This window comes from Batrachochytrium dendrobatidis, assembly GCF_000203795.2.
Source record: "Batrachochytrium dendrobatidis JAM81 unplaced genomic scaffold BATDEscaffold_1, whole genome shotgun sequence".
Taxonomy (NCBI): domain Eukaryota; kingdom Fungi; phylum Chytridiomycota; class Chytridiomycetes; order Rhizophydiales; genus Batrachochytrium; species Batrachochytrium dendrobatidis.
The window spans coordinates 4,376,519-4,396,858 of record NW_006281099.1 but is presented as its reverse complement, the minus strand read 5'-3'; the positions used below and the strand labels follow the sequence as shown (position 1 = coordinate 4,396,858).

Here is a 20,340-nt window from a genome sequence, read left to right as displayed (position 1 = left end):
TAGATGGATGGCTGCTGCGATCTGCACCATCACTGCAGTTATAATAGTAAACAGATACATTTTATAAATAGCCAAGATTGGTTGATCAATAAAGATAGTGTATTGGCTTTTATATTCCTCAACTGCAAGGTTTTATTCCCACATTCGAATCAAATACAGCTTTACAATACATTCCAACAAATAATAAAATAGTTTAAACACCCTTCAAATCAATATTACAAATTCACATACATGCAAGTTGAGTTTATTGTGTCAAAGTGTGAACAGAATTGCAAAAATATATCAAGCATGGGAAAATTCCCGGTCTGGATATAATAAGCTTTTTAGGTGTGCTAACAAAAAATGGGTAGATTCAATTATTACATGCCTACACCATATCCCGCAGCAACTCATACGCCGTACCCTGTGTTGTACTCTGGATAGTACCCTGGATAGTAAAAGTTGGGATTAAATGTATAAACTCCAACCCAGGGCTGATCAAATGGAGCTACACCAGAACCAACTCCTGGAAAAAATGCTGGATTCATATTAGGAAACATGGCGGGGTTGATCCATCGTCGTTCCAAGCGTGTATTATCTCGAACACCTTTACACTCACCAATCTTGGCATCACAGCTGCCTAGTTGCTTGGCACGACATGATAGCGATTTGAACTGCAATTCAAGTTTTGCCGTGGCTTCACGAACACGATCAAGTTGCTGCAGTAGCTGCGTTTTTTGGTTACCTTGATATTGCTGTTCAAGATTAGATGCTGCACAGTCCAACAATGCAAGTTTTTGCAATGCAATGCCACGTATGAATCCACGCACTGCATTGGCTCGATCTACTGCTGCAGACTTGTCTTCACCACACGACACATCACTCTTGATTGCATTTTCTTGACATGTGGAAACCGCATTGATTCCGGCACATGATGGTTTCATACCGCTCTTGACATCAGACCATGAATTCATAACCAATGGACTAGCAGTCGTGAATCTGACCATATTGTTGCCAAGACGATCATTCAAATCATGCAAACGAGTCAATGCATCATGACGTGCACCAAACGATGAATCAGGCATTGCTGGTTGTTGAATACTGGATGCGTGCAATCTATCCAGCATGTCACGGATGGTTGACATTTGTTGTTGGATTACATTTTGCAAATTCTGGATGGTGTTTGCGTAATCGTCAACTGAACAGACGGATGATTGATGTGGAATATCAATGTTTTGAGTATCAGCAGTGTTTTGTGGAAATACTGGTTTTGAAAACGTTGGAGCTGAAAAAATCGGGATTTTGGCTGCATCCTGAATGGCAGGTCCAGACTCAGATCCAAGACCAGACTCAGATGACAGGTCAGGACCAAATCCAGGACCAGATCCAGATCCAGCATCGAGACCAGTGTTTTGATTTTGGTTGATAGATGGTGCATTAAACTGGAGTCTGTCATTGATGGCAGGAACAGCAATGACTGCAGAAGCAGTGATAATCACAGTCGAAATAATAGTAAACTTCATAATAGACAAATTAACGAGCATGTTATACACCAAATCAGATGTTTTTATACTTGCACATCAATACAATATTAATGCGAATCATGACACGCAGAATAGTTTAATTCAATTACGAGCATGTCATTAAACTCTAATTAAACTATAAGCTTGATTTGATTTACACAAATCAACGTAAACTGCATCATCATGTAGTAGCAACAATTTGTAGAATACTGCTAGAATACTGTATGTTTCAAACAGTTGGTTGGTGCAGTGTTGTAACATGCACTTGGATTCTGACTACAGATCAAATGATCATTGTTTAATTACACCATAATGATGTAAATGGAATGGTTTTGTATTGGTATTCCACATGAATGTGACTGTTTTAGTTTGTAGTAAACACTGGTTGAATACTTGTTACACTCTCATATTGAAGATTGACTTGATGGACATTTTTGACTGATGCAACATCCATCATATCATACAAACGATAGTTTTGAACTGAAATAGTTGTTCATTTCTGGTAGTCATACGTTGTACAATCACCAGATTGATGTACTGCAATGCATAGATTAAACTGTTTTGATGGCAATCAAACTGTACAAACATTTGTATGCTAAAATCAGATACGTTTACGTTCTAGTTCAAGAAACCAAGAATTGCATGTCTTGAGAATGCAACTCTGCATGCCAATCACTAGGAGACTTGTAAAAAAGCTCAATGAAAATGTTGTACAGTAAATGCAATGTAAATCATCATATGAGATTGGCAGTTTATTATATATTGACACTCGTATTGGGTGATCCATTTTGCGTGAATACGACTGTATAAACCATTTAATCACTTGAAATGCCCAACCAATCGATTGATAATCAAACTCGATCCATGTGATTATAATTTAAATATTTATTTGTTTAGGTAAGTCGTCATCTTCATCTGTTGCTCCATATGCAGATTGTCCACGTCTTGAACTGAGCAGTCTAGATGATCCACTATCTCTTTTGCCAGTACTGCTGATGGATACGCTATTCAATACTCCCATTTCAATTTCATCGTCTCCAACCATATCATTCAAAAACCTTCGAATTTCATCATCGACATTCTTGCCAGTAATTTTTGCATAGTGATCTACTTGCTTCAGCAACTGCTCCTTATGATACTCTTGATATTTCCGAGGATCTCCTTCATAGTTGTCCATAAAATGGAGTTCATGAGGAAGAGCGTGTTTAATTTGTTCTGCCGCATCTTTGATAAACGGTAAAGTGAGATACAAAGCGGCAACACCACCAGTGAATATACACGGGACAAGGAGAGCATATTCGTGAATAGAAAGCCATGCGATTTGACCACACATGCCACCTGCAATAAACCCAAAAAGAATAGGAACATGAACCTTGAGACGCCATAACTCGGCCTTGGTATCGGATCGACACGCTTGACCCAAGATATTTCCTACATCTGTAGCGATTCCTGTCATGTGTGTTGTGCGAACAGCCAACCCAGAGTAAGAAGTCGCCATTGCGTTTTGTAATCCGCAAGCAAATGCTGCAGCTCATTCGCCCAATACCAACTCTCGACGCAAAAACATAAACGATGTAAACAACGCAGCAGATTCTATACACAGTGTTATTCCGTAATTGGCACCAAGTTTGAATCGGTTGTCACCCACTATAAATCCAGCCATAAACGATCCAAATGTAAATGATACAATAATAGATACGACCAAAAGAAATGTTTCCCAGTCTTGCTGAACAGCCGATATAGCAACCCGAGAAACCGATCCAGTGACATGAGAGACCGTCACACCTATAGGTTCAGTTGATAATTGTGTCAATGTAAACAGGTTTTAGTGAGCAGCCACCAATTGGTTTGTGGTATCAGAAAAATATTGTGTTTTGCAATAACACAATCCATAGCATTATGAAAACAAATCATTAGAATACAAGAAGCGTGTTGTAGCAATCAATAGTTTGAGTCAGACTAACGCGAGTTTGGAGCATTTGATATGCAAAATGGTCAAAGAAATATGTATTCAAGTGGTAAATAAACACTATATATTGTGTTGTGCACTATGAATTGAAATACATGCAAGGATAGGATAGACTTCAATCATGTATTCAAGTCAAACTGAAGATGGCGCGACAAGATACACGGTTCATGGCACTTGCCTGGAAATAACCTGCCATAGAGACGACATTGATGAAACCGGCATTAGCAGCAAGAGCTACACCACCAGCAACAATGGTGTAAAACTCCCGTTCTGGCAAGTTATTCATGGTTTAGCGTATTATAGTGAATGCAACTTTGTAGTCTATGAAATACTGTCAGGGTTTGCAAAACAATGTTTGGACAAGTTGATAGGATTTAAATCACCGACATATTCACGTAAAATGGAACATTAAATAAGGATGTCAAAATACATGATACAAAACCAACTTTATGAAATGGTTGTGCCAGTTTACTGGACAACATTGGGTCATTTGAACTGACAAAGTTGACTGGTATCCTGGTGATTGAAATAAAAACAAGTATATTTTCGAAACCTGCGATCTTGTTCTCTTGAACTAGAACGGAAAAATATCTGATAGTTTAGGATACAATAGAGTGGAGTTTAATTGAAAATACAACTGTAAAAGTAAAGTTGAACATATTTGATTTTATTCGTACAAAGAATTAGCTGCATTGGTGAGCACTTGATAGTATCGAAACAGGATAAACCAGCCTAGAACCAACCCAGATCATTTGTGCATTAAAACCAAACTCCATCTTTATCAAAAAATCAGTATAGAGCAATTATTGCTTTTCCAAAAAAGCAAATACTGCATTGGCAAATTTATCGAGGGCAGTATCATCATACGATAGATATAGTGATGGTTCAATCAATTCCAGTTCCATCAAAACAGGTTTAACCCCATCGATAAGAGCCATGTCAGTAGTATATAGGGCATCCGATGATACCAGTTTTTAGGCGAGATTCTCTGCTGAAATGGTCAAAAGTTAATAGTATAATAATTTCATATCAAACTTTCGTCATAAATAATTCTTTCCGACATTCAACGCATTTAGTTTCTAATTAGAATCTGAATTTGACTTGGAATCTGAGCAGAATCTAATTACCTGAAATTTGTTATATTTGTTTCTATGCAAGACTACTCAGTTGTTATTTTCAAAATTTGGTAAAACTATTTTTATTATCAAACAACAATTAACGTTCAATGATGAAATCCTCTGGCTTTTTGACATCGTAACAATATCCTGATGGATAAACGCAAATGAATCCAAGGTGTGCGATCTTTCTAATATCCTCTGGAAACAACGTACCACACAACACCCCAACATACTTTGTGACATTTCGAAATTCTGGCTGGGCATTGGCTTGAAACTCCTTGAACTTGCGAATCCTTGCAAAGAGCTTGTTCACTTGCTTATCGGTCATATTATGCTTGGCTTCGCATAAGTACAGGACATCGCCATCTTTAAAGACAGCATTCCACTCCTGGACAATGGTTTTTCCGTCTGCAGCCATAATGTCCGTTGGCATTACCTCGATTGAAGGACCAAGATGGGTAGCAAAGAATCGCCTCACGGCCAAGTGAGTTTCCTCCTCCATAACTTGATCTTCATTCTGCTGCCAACGTACTTCGTCAGCAAACGACCGTTCGTAGCGAGAATATACATTGTACTTTTCTCCATTGATCAACTGCTTGAACTTGATAATCTTGTCCTTGGGATTGAACAGCTGGTAGAGGGCTGAGCCTTTTCCTTCGAGGATCTGTTTCAAATCATCATTTGATTCAACAAGATATTTGGAAAAGCTATCCAAAGGACAGCACTCTTCATCAATATCCTGAATGAAGATGGTCTTCTGAGCCGGCGCAGAGGATCCCAGAGTCTTGACAATCAGAGGTAATTTGGCGGACAGACCAGCAGTGGAAATACTCGCAAGTGGAAGATCAGGTTCAAGTGGAGCATCCTGGAGTGACTGATGGATAAAGATTTGGTTGGAGTCAACGGCAGAGAATTGGTTTGGGAGTTCCTGCTTAATAGCTTCTGCAAGGTCACTGATATTGTTGCAGCCAGCAGTAGACACGAGTGGCTTGACTGCCATTATGCTTCACCCATAGTTTGGCCAGGGTGCTGCTGTGACGAACTATTCTCAACATTGTTGTTTTTTTTAAAGGAAAGAAAAAAAATTCCAAGGTCAGGGGCGTTAAATGGGCTGCTTGGAATGACGTATTATTGGAATTGAGACTAATTCATATTCAAAAAAGTTCACATTTTAAAACATTTCAGTGGTGTCCGAGTATAAAAATGACAACTGCACTTCAAATGAGTCAAATGTGTGATTACAGCCGTTTTACTGATTGGGTCAAGAAGCACCTAATATAACCTTGGACAATCATCACTCAAATTGACGTCCAGTTTGTCTGGTTATATTGAAGGAAATGGACCAGTTCAATGAGAACACCAGAAACTACCAAAACAGACACTGAAAAGGCTAAATCATTCTTATTGAAATGCTACACTACGACATCAATCTCTCAGTGTGCTGGATGAGTCGTCGTCATACAGGTTTACTGGGTTGGATGCTGTGGAAATACATCCGATTGAATATGAAGCAACTCAAAGCGACCGATGTACTGGCATCAAAACAAGTAATGCTGATAGCAAGGTCCTTGATGAAACTACTGGAAACATTTGGGGATGGGCACAAGGGACGCTTCTTGGAATATGTCAACAGCAGACTTGGCATCTCCAAATCATCCTACTACTACTATATGGAGCACTATGCCTTTATGTCAAAGTATCCGAAATTCCAAACGCTGGCAGTGTCCTTTAGAGTGTTTAAAAGTATGATTCCAAAAATCAAGGAATGGTTTATGTCTCAAGAGTGTCAAGCTTTGGACTCTTCTGATTTCTACTCTGAACACTACTGGATGAATGTTGATGATGAAATGGATGACGACGATATGAATGTTTTAAACGAACACAATTCCACTGCGGTGGAAAACCTTCGCAACAAGTAGTTCCTCGTCAGTCAATGACTCCTTCAGACTGCAGTGATAATGATAATGCTTTCAATGGTGAACTGACATTGCTACTTTCTTTCACGGAGAGCAAAGTACTGAAAATGTCCACCGCAGTGGAAAAAAGTTCTAGCTGTACACTCCTTGATATCTTCGTGATAGACAGCACGATTCATTCAAACCTATTTCCACCACATTAATGTATCTTTTGTATTAACTTGTAAATAGAAAATCTCTGCAACTATTGTGTTTATTATGAAAATCTCATTATTATCGGGTGTGTTTTTGAGCTAAACATTGTCCTCTGATTGTTTAGTTTTCTTGTACTTTTTAGCTCTCTCCTTCTCTGCCTCGGTATTAGCAGCATAATAGTCTCGGTATCGTTTCCTTTCAGCTTGTTTGTTTTTGGCATAGTAATCTCGGTACCATTTCCTTAGTTGTTCTTGTTCGTCAACGGAATACGAATCCCAATTCTTAATACATTGAATGTACGCTTGGCGAGTTTTAATGAAACTAATGAATGTCATTTATACAGTTGGTTTAGAAAATAAGTTCCGCTTAATGTTCTCCGTTTTTATGAGCTGGACCTCTAATTCTACCCAATTCTTCCAATTCTCTTTTATTTCGACGCTCCTTATTTGTCATTCGTGGTTCTCTCTGTCTAGATTCTGTATGAAACCGTTGGGTAGATTCAATACGTTGTAGTTCATAGTATTTGTATGCCTTTGGAAGAATATTACCATCATCATCTGCAATAAAGTACGAATAGCCATTACCACTGATGACCTTATATATACTGACTATATTTTGGCTCATATCCTCTACGAAATGCTTGCCTAGTTTTTAGCAATCTAACTTTGTCACCAACACTTATAGCATTCTTCTCTATTTTTACATTCATTGTTCCAGTGGATGGATTGCCTAGGTACAACTGCTGAGGAATACCATTTATACCTCGGTGATAAGTGTGATTGTAATTGTAAACAATATCTTCCAGTACATCAATATATGTATTTGTTCGCCGAGCTTCTTGGTAAAGTGCAATGATGTTCTCTAGTGTTCTATTGAATCGTTCAATTATGCCTTGTCGCTTGTGGTCGCCTACTTCCACCGTGATATGCCGAACACCTTTGGATGTCAATAATCGCTGAAATGCTCCGTTTAAAAATTCTGTTCCACTGTCACTTTGAATAAGAATTGGGGTTTCTATATCGAATACTTTCTTCATCGCTTCGGTGCTATCTGATTTCTTCTTCATCGCAACGACAAATGTCCTTCTACTGAATACATCAATCACACAAAGAAGATATTTGTATCCACTATTCCACTTGGCATACCTTGACAGGTCAATCAAGTCAATCTACCATTGGTCATTTACAGAATACACGTTGATACTCTTAAATGAAGGTACGCTTCTTGGTTTTTGAAGAAAATCCTGAATTGTTTTCATTAGCACTTGTTTGTCGAGTTTCAGATAAAGTTTTTGCGCTGAAAGGAGTCCTGTATTTGGATTGTAGTATAGTTCATACAACTGTTCCATTAAATAAACACAAGATAATGATTTCTTATAATTCAGTTGGAAATATTTGAAACCCAATTCTGAATCCATTGTCATTAAGCAATTTCATTCCTGTCTTGGTTAATGAATATGTGTTCATCTGATTATTCTCGACTCTGAATCCATTGTTAACAAATTTCTGAGTAGAATTACCTTTTAAAGCATCCACATACTTTTGTTTTGTGATTTCATTTTGTTTCTTGTTAATCCCTTTTGAACTGAATTTGTTTTCATCACAATAGTACATTTTACTGGCCAATGATATAATACAGTTTCCTTCATATTCCAACTTGAACAGACCCGGTGTTCTGCTGTCATACACCTTATTCTCAATGGTATCGTCTCTTCCCAACCACAGATGCCGATTCTTTTTAAATTCATCTTTTAAGCTTGGTTTTATGACTTCTAACGATTCATCAGATATAGCAATGTAAGCTGAATCAGTGTCCATCATACAGTACTGATAATCACTTTTGTCAATGGAATAATCAATAGAGTCGTAGTAAAATTGAAGCACTCGTAGTTTCGCTAATTGATACACTTGAAATCTAATGTGAATAGGTAAACTTTGTTTGAACGACATCTTTTTGAAACGAAACTCGCATCCTTTGTTCATGTCTTGATGTTCAATGTAATTATTCCTTCTGATGTTTTTGATGTAGTTATCTCCAGTAACAATCTTGGCTGTTTCCTGTTTCAAGAAATTCGTTATACATTTACCATAAGATGAATTTCCCATCAATTTCATCATTTCTCCACGTAATTTATAACCAGGACTTGTATCTCGGACTCTTCACTCATTTGATACTTGCTCAAAAAACGACTTGAAATGTGCTTTACGTTCATATCTTACAGCAAAAGTAATATTTGAAACAGCCAATCCATGCTCAAGATACCATTTCAGTAGTTTAGTAGCAAACATCATCGTCTCACCAAACATACTTTCAACTAACCTGTTACTTTTGTGATCTGGTTTGGCATGTGCCTGTGTCAGAGCTTAAATCATTGCATGTAATCTCAACATTCTTGAAAATAAGAGGCATTCCAGTAAAGTGCTCCTTTAAATGCTCAGGAACAGCAATATCACATTCTATCATTCCAAAGAACGTGTTATCCAAGACATCTTTCAGAATATCGGGATAAACTTGAACTACTTGGTGCTCACCACACGGCATATCTTGACTTATCGCCCACAGATATAAAGCATTGGTATCATATCCAAGTATTCCCTGACAAGGCTTTCCTTTTCTAATTCTGGTCGTCTTTTTCTTGATAATGATGAAATACGATACTTGGACCACCAACTAGATTATCTCTGTATTTGTGGTACAATTCGTCATTCCCTTTGAATAACTGAAACTTGCAGTCTTTGCTTTTTGTGTGCCAGAGATATTTCAGAGTGAGTCTAGGAACAAAGATGCCGTTTTTGTGGATATCAAGATTCAACGACTGAAAGAAATTACCCAGCTTCTTTGTCGCTTCTACGCCTGGCTTCGCATCCAAATTGTTGTAGTCGTTCAGCAAATCATACAGGTTGGTGTGAGTGAATACCATTTCATTATAATCGTTTGATGAAACTGATTCTCCCTTTAGATTGTTGTAAAACCACTTTTTAGATGGAATATGTGAATTTCTAAGAACTTGAATGATATCAGAATATTGTGTCAAATCTGGATGTTCATCAATGTATTTCGATAAATTCCGAGTTACTTTATGTGGAAATATTCCCATTTGTGATTGTGTCAAACATTTTCAAGAACTTGTCAAATAAAGTATTTGGTGGTTGAAAAGCAAGAATGTCTTTAAAAGCAAACGATCCATTTGATATCATTCGGTATTTGTTACATTTAATAATGTCATTCACTTGACCGTTTTCAGGTGAATGAAACTCACAACCCCAAATTGATCTTGTGGTATATCCCATTGTTTGAGAGCTGATTCCTTGTTTGCTGTTTTTTCATACAATATGTTCATCGTATCTCCAGTTAAAGGATTGATATCTTCTGATTTGTGACACTTTCTACATCAGTGGAAAAAGCATCCCAAAAAGTCATAGATTGTGTTTGATTCTTCATCGTAGCCATCAACATTGTATCGTTCAATCTTTTCGCATTGTTCAATATTACGATCTAATTCTCCTTCAATTGAATTAATCTCAAAGCTTTTCGCATTTGGATACATTTCCATGTTTTTTAGAGTGTTTCAAGACTTGTGGAGGGTATTTCTTGATGATGTTAATGTCATATGATGAGCTACTGAAGCCATAAATAGGAAGAACATCAAAACATTCTAGTAATTGTAATCTTAATCGTTTCTGAACCTTTGCATCGTCCAAATTGGCCATTATTCCAAAGAACCGAGAATACTTTGAATACAACAATTGCAGATATTTGTGTCGTATTTGATCCATTTTTGTCATTACTATATCCAAAGCTTCTTCAGTTGTACCTTCAACTGGGATGAATTGAGCCTTGTTTTCTTCACTTCCAATGAAACTTGTGCTCAAAAGTTTGTGGGTTTCAATGAATGAGCTTCAAGTTGGTCGTAGATTTGACTGATTTCAACCAAGTTTCAAAATCAAAGTAGATGAAATATGGATAGAATCTCATTTCTTTCGGTATATTAATTACATTCAATTCGTTTCAATTCCAAGGAAAGCGGTTGTATCTTGGATTCCGGAAGTTCAACAAAAATACAACCATTATCTTCGCCATAACATTCTTTCAAAAAAGTAGTCTTGCCGCATCGATATCTACCAGACAAAGAAATCGTATCGTGTTGCGTCTTTTCAATTATTTCCTTTTCAATCGTTCGTTCGACTACAAGCAAATTATGCTTAGTTTTGACAGCGGGTTCAGGTACGTTGCTAAATAAATAATCCAAATCGTAGACACCGAGAACATCAAAGTCTTGCCAGGTTACCAACAACTTTTCTTTTGTTGCTTCATCTATTTGAGCAGCCACGAGAATCAATGAACACTTATCCAAAAGGTCATTTTCCTTCATAGAAATAGCTTCGCACAACCCAGAGAACTTTTGCACGGAATCAGTATTCAAAAGAGCATCACTGCTGGTTTTGATGTTAAAAACAACCCAATGCCGCTTCCAAGTTTTGTCAATATCACCCAAAGAAGGTGTCCTTTCACGAAGAAGTATATCAGCATCAGTTCCATCGTAAAAATATTCATATAATTCATAGCGATTACTCGGGAGGTTAAGAATATCTCCAAGTTTACGAAAAAGAGCCTCTCCTACAAAGCTACAAATAATATTTTCCATTGCGTACCCCCGGCATCGAGCCCAAGATTTTTCAACAATGTTAGGTCCTTCGTTGTAGTCAGTCCAACAAATTCGAAATTTTTTAGAGTCTGAGAAATACGGAATCTCTTTCAAGAGTCCTCGTCTCACCAGTTGAGAAACATCTTTTTGAAGATCTTGCTGAATAGCCATCCTGCTGACACCAGTTGTTGGAATCGCGTTGAGTAAATCAGCACTGATGCCTCTTTCCCGAAGAGCTGTTCTGGCTTCATCGATACACTTATGTAGTAAATCCTGTGGAAATTTCTCGCCAAGAGCAATTTTGGATCTGGTATCGTCATCCAATTGAGCAAGCATGTCTTTTGCAAAGAGTTGGTAAAGATACGGATCGCCACCAAAGACAGTCCAAAAGTTCAGAACACAGATGGAGCTTATTTTGTCAATTTGGAGTATAGCTCGTATCAGTTGTTTAACTTCCGGAGGTCTTAGATCCGATAAATTGACTCCTGCCATTCTTGCTGAAGCGCTGCCTCCGTAATCAATTGCGTTTTTTCCATGAGGAGGAGTTCCCGTTATTATAAAGTGAGGTCGTTTAGCACCTTCCTTGACAATGAATTCAATGAGTCCAAGGTGTCTTTGTGATTCATCAAATACCACACGCTTAATCCCCTTTTTAAGAAGCGCTCCCATTATCTGACGAAAAAAATCAGAGTTCACATCATAATCACGATGAGGAAGATTATCAAAGTTCAATTGTACGCCCAACGTATCGGCAAGGTATTTACAATAACCAAACCGGACATATTGAACATTTAGATAAGCAAAAGGGTTGCAAGAAAGCTTAAATGGCAGCATCGAATTTTGTGCTTTACCGTCTACTGTAAGACGATTAACAAGACTTTGACCAGAATCATTTTTTGATTTGATGACAAGTGAATGGTCGTAAGAACCAACTGGTTCCTGAATGGAGGTCAACAGAGTATTCCCGGGAATGGCTGGACCATCCACCACAAAATGGATGGTGAGCTCGTCAACAGGAATATTTTCAAAACGGGGAGTGGTGGCAGCCTTGTAAGCAGCGACCAAGTCAGAAATATTAGGCTCTTCTCCTTCAGGGACAGGCAACTTTTGAGTAAATAATGATACCGGAGTGTTTTCAAGGTATTTCACATAAAGCCTGGTCATTTTGGAGTTTATGAAGGAAAGGAATAGAATAGAATAAAGTGAAGTGAAACAATGAAATGACAAAAAAAGATCAAAACGTGAATTTGTCTCACATTCAAAACTCAATATCACGTGAACAATGTGAGACAAATTCACACACTTTGAATATTGTTTAAACATTTGTCATGTGTTTATTTGTATTGTTTAATAAAGTGTCAATTCAACTCAATTGATTACGTCATTCATATAATGACTCGAGTCTTTTATTCAACATTTTAATATTCAATTATTGTTAATCAGTCAATTGTTGGATTAGTAAATGTGTTACAAAACATTCATTTACATGCTGAATCTGACAAGTGAATAATGATTGTTCCAGTCAACAATTGGATTGAACTGACTGCAATATTGTCATTGATTGCAGCCACTGTTGACCAATACATTGTAATACATTGACAGTCTCGACATCAACATTGTCATTCATGTCAAGTTGTGTGTAGTTGCTAATATTACACCACAACAATACTGTTGTTCTTGGACGTATGACAACATATTAATGTAGTATAGTTTTGGAGGAATATCAAAAGTAAAAGATGAGAATGAAGGAATGAACCAATGAGTTAATTGTGTTTATTGATAAAAGAAAACATTGATCATTTTATAAAGATGTAAATAACGGTTATGCGTATCCGTGAATTAGACGTCATAGCTGAGAAAGTCTCTTGTTATTGCACAAGTGATGGCTGCGATAGACATCGCCTCAAACATATATGCGTCGCGTATGAGTCTCTGAAATACCTCGTTATTTATGATATTTCACATTACCAATGTTTAACAATTCTGGCACAGTAATGCGGACTCGTGCACCGAGTTGAGTTGTCCAGCAATCGATTTTGGAAATGTGTTTGATGTGATGGTTTGAGATGGATGCCAAATGACCACGAATGTTACCAATTGTCATGACAGTTGATTGTTGATTCAAAACGTTGTTTGTTTGGTATTAATGGTTAGAGTGTCACTCATTGACCTGTCAGATCAGCAAGTGTTATTTCGGTGAGTTTCGTGTTTATTGTAGTCACATCAACATCAGCAGGTTGGACTACGGATTTGCTTGACAGAGTTGCAGATCCAGGTGGATTGATAAACGAGCAACTGTGCAAACAACTGTGCGAGTTGCAGGATGTTTGAGATCCAACAAAACACTGCTTGCACACAAGTTCGCGAATGCAGATTGTCAGACTTGACCATCAACTCGCAGTATAAATTGCGTGTACGACAGTTTACACGCTTACCCATCAACAATAAACCCACATAACCAGCAAACCGTCAACGAGCAGCCAGTTCAGTGGTCGGGTTGATGGTTTTTGTTGGAGTTTCTGGATCAAACTTGACCTGATTTGTACCGAGTTGGGTCATGACTACAAGTTTGACAGCAATAGATTGATCTACTAATAATCTGATCGTGTTGTTGATTGTATGGATGTTGGTAATCCGTTGCAGATTGATACGGAATGTGACCAGAATACCACAAAGTTTATTGAGTGTGCACATTGCATTCGATGCAAAACGCAATAAACAAATGCGAGTTGCAGCATTCATTCAAGGTTTGACACCAGTTGATACAGCATTGACCGCAATGGTATTTATGTCAACAATTGCACGACTACGGAATAAGTTGATTGTTGCTTGGCATTCCGTATCGACAGTCTGCGTGTGTGTGCAACGTGCTGTTGTTGCATATAAACAACTTGAATTGACTTTGTGGACAAAACACAGTCACTGTTGCGGTGGTGTTTACAGTCGTGGAAATGGTTTCGAATACCGCAACTGGTATAACAACTGCATGTGTTGGTGAGCAACCAGAGTCCAGTTTGACCAAGATCTGTCACAGTAATGATCGAATGACATTGTCGTGTTTGGTCATCATGACAACAATGTCATTGGTTTGGCTCTGCAACTGACCAAATGCGCTAGTCACAGCGGCCATATCAGTTTTCAAGGATACAACTTGCATGGTGAGGTATTTGACTGTTTGTCGCATCTCGTCCATCAATGTGAAAAAGTCAACGTTTCCAATCGAGTTCATATTACCTCGAGTTGCCCTGCCAGTAGTTTGGATTGGACTGATACCACGCAAATTGTTGGTCTGCGTGTACACTGACAAATCGCTGTTGATCAATCGCATGCACACAGATCCAACTATATATATCAGTCGAGTTGCATCAGACGCAGATGCACTGTCTGGATCAATCGAGAACACCTCATATTTGTCATGGATACATTGGGTGGTCGAGTAAACGGTACTGGTTGATTGATACGGTGATCTTGCCATGTTTTCAGCAATCATGAGTTTGGTCCAGTCACCACTGCAGAGACTGCAAACACTGAACAGGATCTGGTTGAGTACCGTGATTGGGTCTTATTTTTGACTGTAATAGATGTTTTGTTATCAACGATTGTTGAACCAGAAACTTGTAACTCGCGCACATACTCACAGAGACTGATACAATCACTCAGTCATGACATGAGCTGCCACACTTTTGATCTATCAGCTTTTCCAGGAAGCTTACTGCTTGTGTACATCATCTGGTCAGCCTGTCAAATATAAATGGTTGACACATACCAATAAATAAAACATTAGTCAACCATAACTATACAGTTGTATCAATCCAGCACAGCTTGTGTAATTTCAAAGCTAAACCCAAGATTTATACTAATACAACCAACTTACTTTATACCGAGTTTCAAAAGGCGGTTTGTCACACGCCAAAACCCGTTTAGCATAGCTGTATGACAGCATAGATGCTTGAGCATCGGTATAATGCTCAACGGATCCTGATGAATGGCTAGCCACTGCTGAATCTGGTGCAATGGACTCTGCAGTATATATGGTTGATACTGTAGAGTCGCATTGCTTTCCAGACTGCAGTATCCTAGCTGCCTCAATCAGGGACGAGACTATAATGTAAATATTTTAAAACAATCAATCCATCAGTCAATATAATCAGTATAGTTACCATCAACACACTACAGCCTAAACAATCCACAATACATGCATTCACATCCAAAACTCGTGAGAAATTGATACAAAAATCACACACTTACTTGGTGAAGCAAGGATTCTTGGATCATTGATTGGACTGATTGGGCTGATTGGGGTGGATGTATACATATCAGTATATATGTTTTCCTGATTTGAACTAGTCAATCACAACATTACAAAATTATGCACAAACAACAGTAAAAGTTTAAAGTAGCATTCAACCCATTGTCCCATAAATCAAATTATGCATCAACCAATTCAATCCCAAATAATAATCAACCAGTACATCATACCAACCAACACAAATCACAATTGATACACATTGAATGACGTTCAATGACATTAGATAGCATCAAAAACAGTCAAAATCATTACCATCAAAGTCGCGTAGTCGAATCAACAAAATTAAATTCGGCAACGTTTCGAGTCCATCCCAAAATACCGTAAATGCAATCATCAAATCGTAAATAATACACATGTAAGTAAACAGTCATGTTAGCAATGTGTTGTGTAACCAAAATACAATATTCAGATGCACAACTATAATACAAATACTGTACTGCATACCTTTCTGGATTCATGCTTGCTTCGGCAAGGTGTGGTGCATTTTCACAAGCATTGGTTGGTTGGGGAATAGTGTTTTGCACACTACGGCAAGACTGTTTTGGATAATCAGCCGATAGGATGTTGAGACGGGACCACACTGAACTCATTATTGGTGTTGTAGGGTGTCACGAAATGAATGGAAATGGAAATGTAAAACGAGTTGATCTCGAAACTTGATAACAATAATATGGGTAGCAGTTGTAATAGTTGCAATAGTTGCTGCAAACTAATACGTTCAAACAAGTAGTGTGTATGACTGTTTAACAAAATACACAAGGGAAGCAATCAGATCTGAGATTTGGATCAATAAGTGGATGGACAAGTATCTCCAATACCAATCTAGTTTTAGCAACACAATAGTCGGCATTTTCAATGGGTTTGATACTCCAGTCAATTCTCTCCTCCCAGAAACAGTAAAATGATGAATGGGGCAAATACATGCCATATTTTGACGTCATTTCCTGTATATAACCACGATAACAATCATTGATATCAGTCGAATCAATCAGTTTGTGTAAAAATGAAACAAAAAGTCTTGGACGATCTTGAAGAGACTGTGAGATTTCTTGAAGGTCAATATTCTTTGACACATCGATAGTAGTTTGAAAATATCAGATGATTTCAAGTAGTTGAAGTCGGTGAATATCAATATATTATCTGGTTTGAGTCCAGCAGCAGAGTATATCAAGTCCATAATGCAGATTCGCATTTGTGTTCCGCACCATATATTGTTGAAGCCATCTTGGATAATAGTTCTGGTCAAAAACGAAAACAACGACAGAGGAAAATCAAATTGTCCAGCAATGTTGATGGATTGTTGTTGAACGATAGTCCGACTTTAAAAGACTTAACATATGTTGCGATTCGTCAAATATAACACGACTGTCTTTTAGGAACCATGATTTCAACTCTTGATAGACGTTACCAAACGCAGACCAAGGAAGCTTAGATAGATGTTTGAATATTTTACAAAAGAGTACACCAGTTTGTATACTTGTTTGAATGCATAGTCATGTAAAAGGCTTGAGATCGGGATTTGTTTCATGGAGTGTTTTCAGAATAAATATACGAGCAGAAATCAAACACTGGATCAGTCTTTTAGAGTGGTATTCAAAGACTGCTTGATTCTTGTCCGTCTTTTTGGCAGGTGCAAACTGTGCCAACTTGTCAATCATTGCACTGAAATCAGGTCGATAAAACAGTCAAATACACAATATCGACACAAACCATGGCAGGTTGTTGTTCACATCCACTGACACCAATCATGACAATATTGTGTAGTTGTCAGTCTGTCGACTGGCATTTCTATTCCGATTTGTATGTTGCCAGAATAGACTTTTGAATACAAAACATTAGGGATTGTGTCAATGTCTTTGATGTCGATGTTCATGATGGTTTGATCCAGATGAATGGTTTTGATTGAATGTTGGACACACAACAGTTGTGTTCATCATACAAGTGTATCGACTGGACAAGGTTCACAAGAGTGGTTTGTAAAGTGAGTTCATGTCCATTACAGTGTCTAGTGTTGATGATACAGAGTTTGACCAGGCATAATGTGTTGGATTTGATGAGTGGATCAGTTCCAGTGGTTTGATCTAGTCCAAGAACAGCAAGACAATACCATGAATTGCAAGTTATTTCCACTCCATCAACAACAAAGTGGAAAGTAAGGAGTTGATGGTCGACTGGAATACCAACAAGCCTTTTAGTTGTCTCAATGATGGTGGTTGCGACCAAGTCAACAACAGGCTGTTGTTCAGCAATAGAACCTGTTGGCTTGGTCGCAGATTACAAAACAGGATCACTTTTGGTCGATGCACTAACTGAATATCCACTCTGTGATGGATCAAGTCGAGATCAATCACAACGCATGGGACTCGCTTGCTGCTCTTGTAACAAACGGAACTGTTGGATCCAGTCCACTCATCATCAAATCCAAGAATGATGTTGGCTCAAACCCAACAATCACTGGTTCATACAATTATTTCAAGAAAACTATCCAGATCAATGGTATCAATGTTTCTACAAATCATCTCAAAAAACCTGATCAACTTGACAAACTCACATACTTGGTTTGAGTATCGGTTTGTCATATTGACTTGTTCATCTGATTCTGCAAAACCTATATTCATTAATATGTATCAACATAGTCTCAAACAAATGTCATTTGGATTTGTTTCTTGGACAAGATTGCACGACACTTTTGTTGGAAATGCATTGATTGTTCCAAACAACAACGGATAGAATTGGAAAAAGTAAAACTGTTGTTTCTTGATGATGCTCAACAGTAATTACAAGACACAAGTTTATGGAGACTTTTAATCAAAGCATCGCTGAGTTGGTTGCCATTAAGCATGCGATTTATCATTGCATCAAACCATCTTTTTGTTGGAGGAATTTCAAGTCCTGTTGAACTCGGTAGTCTTTCAGGTCTTGAAAAGTGATTTTCTACTTATTCCAGCCAAACTCTGTGAATTTCATGAATTCTATGAATTTCTGGATTTACTCGTTATTGGGTTGCCAAACAACATGAACAATGAGACCTTGAAACATGTTCTTGTAACGGAATGTGATGGTCTTGTTGGTGCGCTGTGTGTGTCGATTGATGATCTAAAAACACAATGTCTAAACAACATTGAACCCACTCGAGCAGATCTACTACAATACTGTCTATCAAACAATTCCATGTTGGATATGACTCGTTGTTTTGGAAGCGACCATTCAGATCTGATTAGAAATGGTTTTAAACTGTTACTCAAGAAATGTCCGACAACAATCATCGATTGGACAACTTGGAAACCCAGCAAAATATGGAATCTTATTCATCACTCAAAAGGCTGGAATATTGATGAAGTCGTTCGACCTTGAACTTGCTTTTACTTTGCTGTTGGTCAAAAAATACTATTCAAATGGACATTCACAAACTGCTTCCCATCACAACATTTGTCTCTTCAAGAACTCATACGCAATGTTGTCTCATCAATATCGACCAATGTATTGGAATCTGTTTCGTCATGCGGTTTTCCAAATGAAACAACTTTACAGCACATGTTTATGGAGATATTGGTTTACTTGACTAAACCAGACTGTTCAATCTAACCAAAACTATCAAAAGTATTTCCCAACAACTCGAATGTGACGGACACTATTGCTGGTGGAATTGATTATTATTTGGACAATGAACTAGTAATCAATCAACACATTGACAGATTTGTCATTCCAAATGGAAACAACGACAATCCAGTTGTAATCCATATTGAGCCTTGAATTCAAACAGTCGTGAATCAAATCATTAATAAACTACAAAAACAGTCCAATATGACAACTCGCATTTATCCACGACTCGATATGTGATGTTCAAATGTCTAATATTCAGACTGTGCTGATTGCAATTGTGGTTGTAATTGTGGTTGTGGTTGTGGTTGTGTGTAAATATCAATCCAATACTCGATTCAATACTTGATTCAACTTGAGCATGTACAGTTTTGTAGTAATTCATTTGATCCCATTGACAGAATCAAGCAATGATCTGATTCAACAACACCGAATGATGCATCCATATCACTTGTATCAATCAATTGTACACAATCAGTCAATATAATCAACAATCACTGTCATGATTGACATGATTGATTCAATTCATTCAATTTATTCGATCCATTTAATTGCATAGATCTGACTGGCATTGCAAATCATTGTTGTAAAATCACAACCTCACAATCCATCATCAATTATCAAGATTATACACCCGCTCATATATGTCCTTGTTGTATACCGCTGTGATTTGAGTTCGGTCACTTGTCAATTCATCTCGATGGTGTTTGGCTTCATCTGGTGATTGAACACCTTGAATATACTGCGTGATATCATTCCACAGTTCAGGCGGTAGGTGTGCCTTGTCAAGACTCGAGTTGTACCATTGTGGTTGTTGTGGAGCCACATGCGCAGTCGAAACAATCCGACAAGATGGATTCACTACAAAAAATGTCAGAATCTTGCAGTGTCCTGGTTGAGTTGGATCTGCAAGTTCAAATGATTGTTCCTTGTGTTGGTATCGATTGGGATAAACTACACATCGACCATTTGGTAATTCAAGCGATCCTATATACTGATTTCGCAGTGATTCTCGATCAGTGTCATACACATCTTCCCAATACATCTCAGATGCTTTTCGAGATTCAAACCGATCAACAGCCTCGC

General features: G+C 37.8%; 14 protein-coding genes across 14 annotated transcripts; 2 read left to right on the top strand and 12 right to left on the bottom strand.

Moving 5' to 3' along the window:
* Window positions 1-389: 389 nt before the first annotated feature.
* BATDEDRAFT_86079 (uncharacterized protein) lies at window positions 390-1,523 on the bottom strand (the record flags this gene model as incomplete). The annotated part of the gene is made up of 1 exon (XM_006676136.1): window positions 390-1,523. The coding sequence occupies one exon, from the start codon at window positions 1,521-1,523 to the stop codon at window positions 390-392; it is 1,134 nt and encodes a 377-aa protein (XP_006676199.1).
* An 856-nt stretch (window positions 1,524-2,379) lies between these two features.
* On the bottom strand, window positions 2,380-3,000 carry BATDEDRAFT_86078 (uncharacterized protein; the record flags this gene model as incomplete). Its single annotated transcript, XM_006676135.1, has 1 exon — window positions 2,380-3,000. The coding sequence occupies one exon, from the start codon at window positions 2,998-3,000 to the stop codon at window positions 2,380-2,382; it is 621 nt and encodes a 206-aa protein (XP_006676198.1).
* Window positions 3,001-3,033: 33 nt separating this feature from the next.
* Window positions 3,034-3,757, bottom strand: BATDEDRAFT_86077 (uncharacterized protein; the record flags this gene model as incomplete). Its single annotated transcript, XM_006676134.1, has 2 exons — window positions 3,034-3,287; window positions 3,634-3,757. The coding sequence occupies 2 exons, from the start codon at window positions 3,755-3,757 to the stop codon at window positions 3,034-3,036; spliced, it is 378 nt and encodes a 125-aa protein (XP_006676197.1).
* Window positions 3,758-4,686: 929 nt separating this feature from the next.
* Window positions 4,687-5,589, bottom strand: BATDEDRAFT_22603 (uncharacterized protein; the record flags this gene model as incomplete). The annotated part of the gene is made up of 1 exon (XM_006675547.1): window positions 4,687-5,589. One exon carries the CDS (start codon window positions 5,587-5,589, stop codon window positions 4,687-4,689), a length of 903 nt encoding a protein of 300 aa, XP_006675610.1.
* Window positions 5,590-6,094: 505 nt separating this feature from the next.
* BATDEDRAFT_22602 (uncharacterized protein) lies at window positions 6,095-6,508 on the top strand (the record flags this gene model as incomplete). Its single annotated transcript, XM_006675546.1, has 1 exon — window positions 6,095-6,508. The coding sequence occupies one exon, from the start codon at window positions 6,095-6,097 to the stop codon at window positions 6,506-6,508; it is 414 nt and encodes a 137-aa protein (XP_006675609.1).
* A 290-nt stretch (window positions 6,509-6,798) lies between these two features.
* BATDEDRAFT_86075 (uncharacterized protein) lies at window positions 6,799-7,035 on the bottom strand (the record flags this gene model as incomplete). Its single annotated transcript, XM_006676133.1, has 1 exon — window positions 6,799-7,035. One exon carries the CDS (start codon window positions 7,033-7,035, stop codon window positions 6,799-6,801), a length of 237 nt encoding a protein of 78 aa, XP_006676196.1.
* A 31-nt stretch (window positions 7,036-7,066) lies between these two features.
* On the bottom strand, window positions 7,067-8,682 carry BATDEDRAFT_22601 (uncharacterized protein; the record flags this gene model as incomplete). Its single annotated transcript, XM_006675545.1, has 2 exons — window positions 7,067-7,344; window positions 8,220-8,682. The coding sequence occupies 2 exons, from the start codon at window positions 8,680-8,682 to the stop codon at window positions 7,067-7,069; spliced, it is 741 nt and encodes a 246-aa protein (XP_006675608.1).
* A 340-nt stretch (window positions 8,683-9,022) lies between these two features.
* On the bottom strand, window positions 9,023-9,797 carry BATDEDRAFT_22600 (uncharacterized protein; the record flags this gene model as incomplete). Its single annotated transcript, XM_006675544.1, is given in 2 exon segments — window positions 9,023-9,334; window positions 9,354-9,797. 2 exon segments carry the CDS (start codon window positions 9,795-9,797, stop codon window positions 9,023-9,025), a joined length of 756 nt encoding a protein of 251 aa, XP_006675607.1.
* Window positions 9,798-10,221: 424 nt separating this feature from the next.
* On the bottom strand, window positions 10,222-10,410 carry BATDEDRAFT_86074 (uncharacterized protein; the record flags this gene model as incomplete). Its single annotated transcript, XM_006676132.1, has 1 exon — window positions 10,222-10,410. The coding sequence occupies one exon, from the start codon at window positions 10,408-10,410 to the stop codon at window positions 10,222-10,224; it is 189 nt and encodes a 62-aa protein (XP_006676195.1).
* A 249-nt stretch (window positions 10,411-10,659) lies between these two features.
* Window positions 10,660-12,519, bottom strand: BATDEDRAFT_85204 (uncharacterized protein). The gene has a single exon (XM_006676131.1). It carries the CDS (start codon window positions 12,507-12,509, stop codon window positions 10,689-10,691), a length of 1,821 nt encoding a protein of 606 aa, XP_006676194.1. The 5' UTR covers window positions 12,510-12,519; the 3' UTR covers window positions 10,660-10,688.
* A 596-nt stretch (window positions 12,520-13,115) lies between these two features.
* On the bottom strand, window positions 13,116-13,883 carry BATDEDRAFT_31294 (uncharacterized protein). Its single transcript, XM_006675594.1, has one exon. It carries the CDS (start codon window positions 13,782-13,784, stop codon window positions 13,575-13,577), a length of 210 nt encoding a protein of 69 aa, XP_006675657.1. The 5' UTR covers window positions 13,785-13,883; the 3' UTR covers window positions 13,116-13,574.
* Window positions 13,884-14,373: 490 nt separating this feature from the next.
* Window positions 14,374-16,244, bottom strand: BATDEDRAFT_22598 (uncharacterized protein; the record flags this gene model as incomplete). The annotated part of the gene is made up of 5 exons (XM_006675543.1): window positions 14,374-14,687; window positions 15,059-15,083; window positions 15,220-15,446; window positions 15,594-15,688; window positions 16,099-16,244. 5 exons carry the CDS (start codon window positions 16,242-16,244, stop codon window positions 14,374-14,376), a joined length of 807 nt encoding a protein of 268 aa, XP_006675606.1.
* Window positions 16,245-17,292: 1,048 nt separating this feature from the next.
* On the top strand, window positions 17,293-18,113 carry BATDEDRAFT_31293 (uncharacterized protein). Its single transcript, XM_006675593.1, has one exon. It carries the CDS (start codon window positions 17,561-17,563, stop codon window positions 17,732-17,734), a length of 174 nt encoding a protein of 57 aa, XP_006675656.1. The 5' UTR covers window positions 17,293-17,560; the 3' UTR covers window positions 17,735-18,113.
* A 1,673-nt stretch (window positions 18,114-19,786) lies between these two features.
* On the bottom strand, window positions 19,787-20,340 carry BATDEDRAFT_31292 (uncharacterized protein). The gene has a single exon (XM_006675592.1). It carries the CDS (start codon window positions 20,297-20,299, stop codon window positions 19,868-19,870), a length of 432 nt encoding a protein of 143 aa, XP_006675655.1. The 5' UTR covers window positions 20,300-20,340; the 3' UTR covers window positions 19,787-19,867.

Coding starts and splice junctions, on each gene's coding strand:
- BATDEDRAFT_31293 (XM_006675593.1), top strand. CDS start 17,561: ATGTTGGACACACAACAGTTGTGTTCATCATACAAGTGTATCGACTGG.
- BATDEDRAFT_31294 (XM_006675594.1), bottom strand. CDS start 13,784: ATGGGTAAGCGTGTAAACTGTCGTACACGCAATTTATACTGCGAGTTG.
- BATDEDRAFT_85204 (XM_006676131.1), bottom strand. CDS start 12,509: ATGACCAGGCTTTATGTGAAATACCTTGAAAACACTCCGGTATCATTA.
- BATDEDRAFT_31292 (XM_006675592.1), bottom strand. CDS start 20,299: ATGTATTGGGAAGATGTGTATGACACTGATCGAGAATCACTGCGAAAT.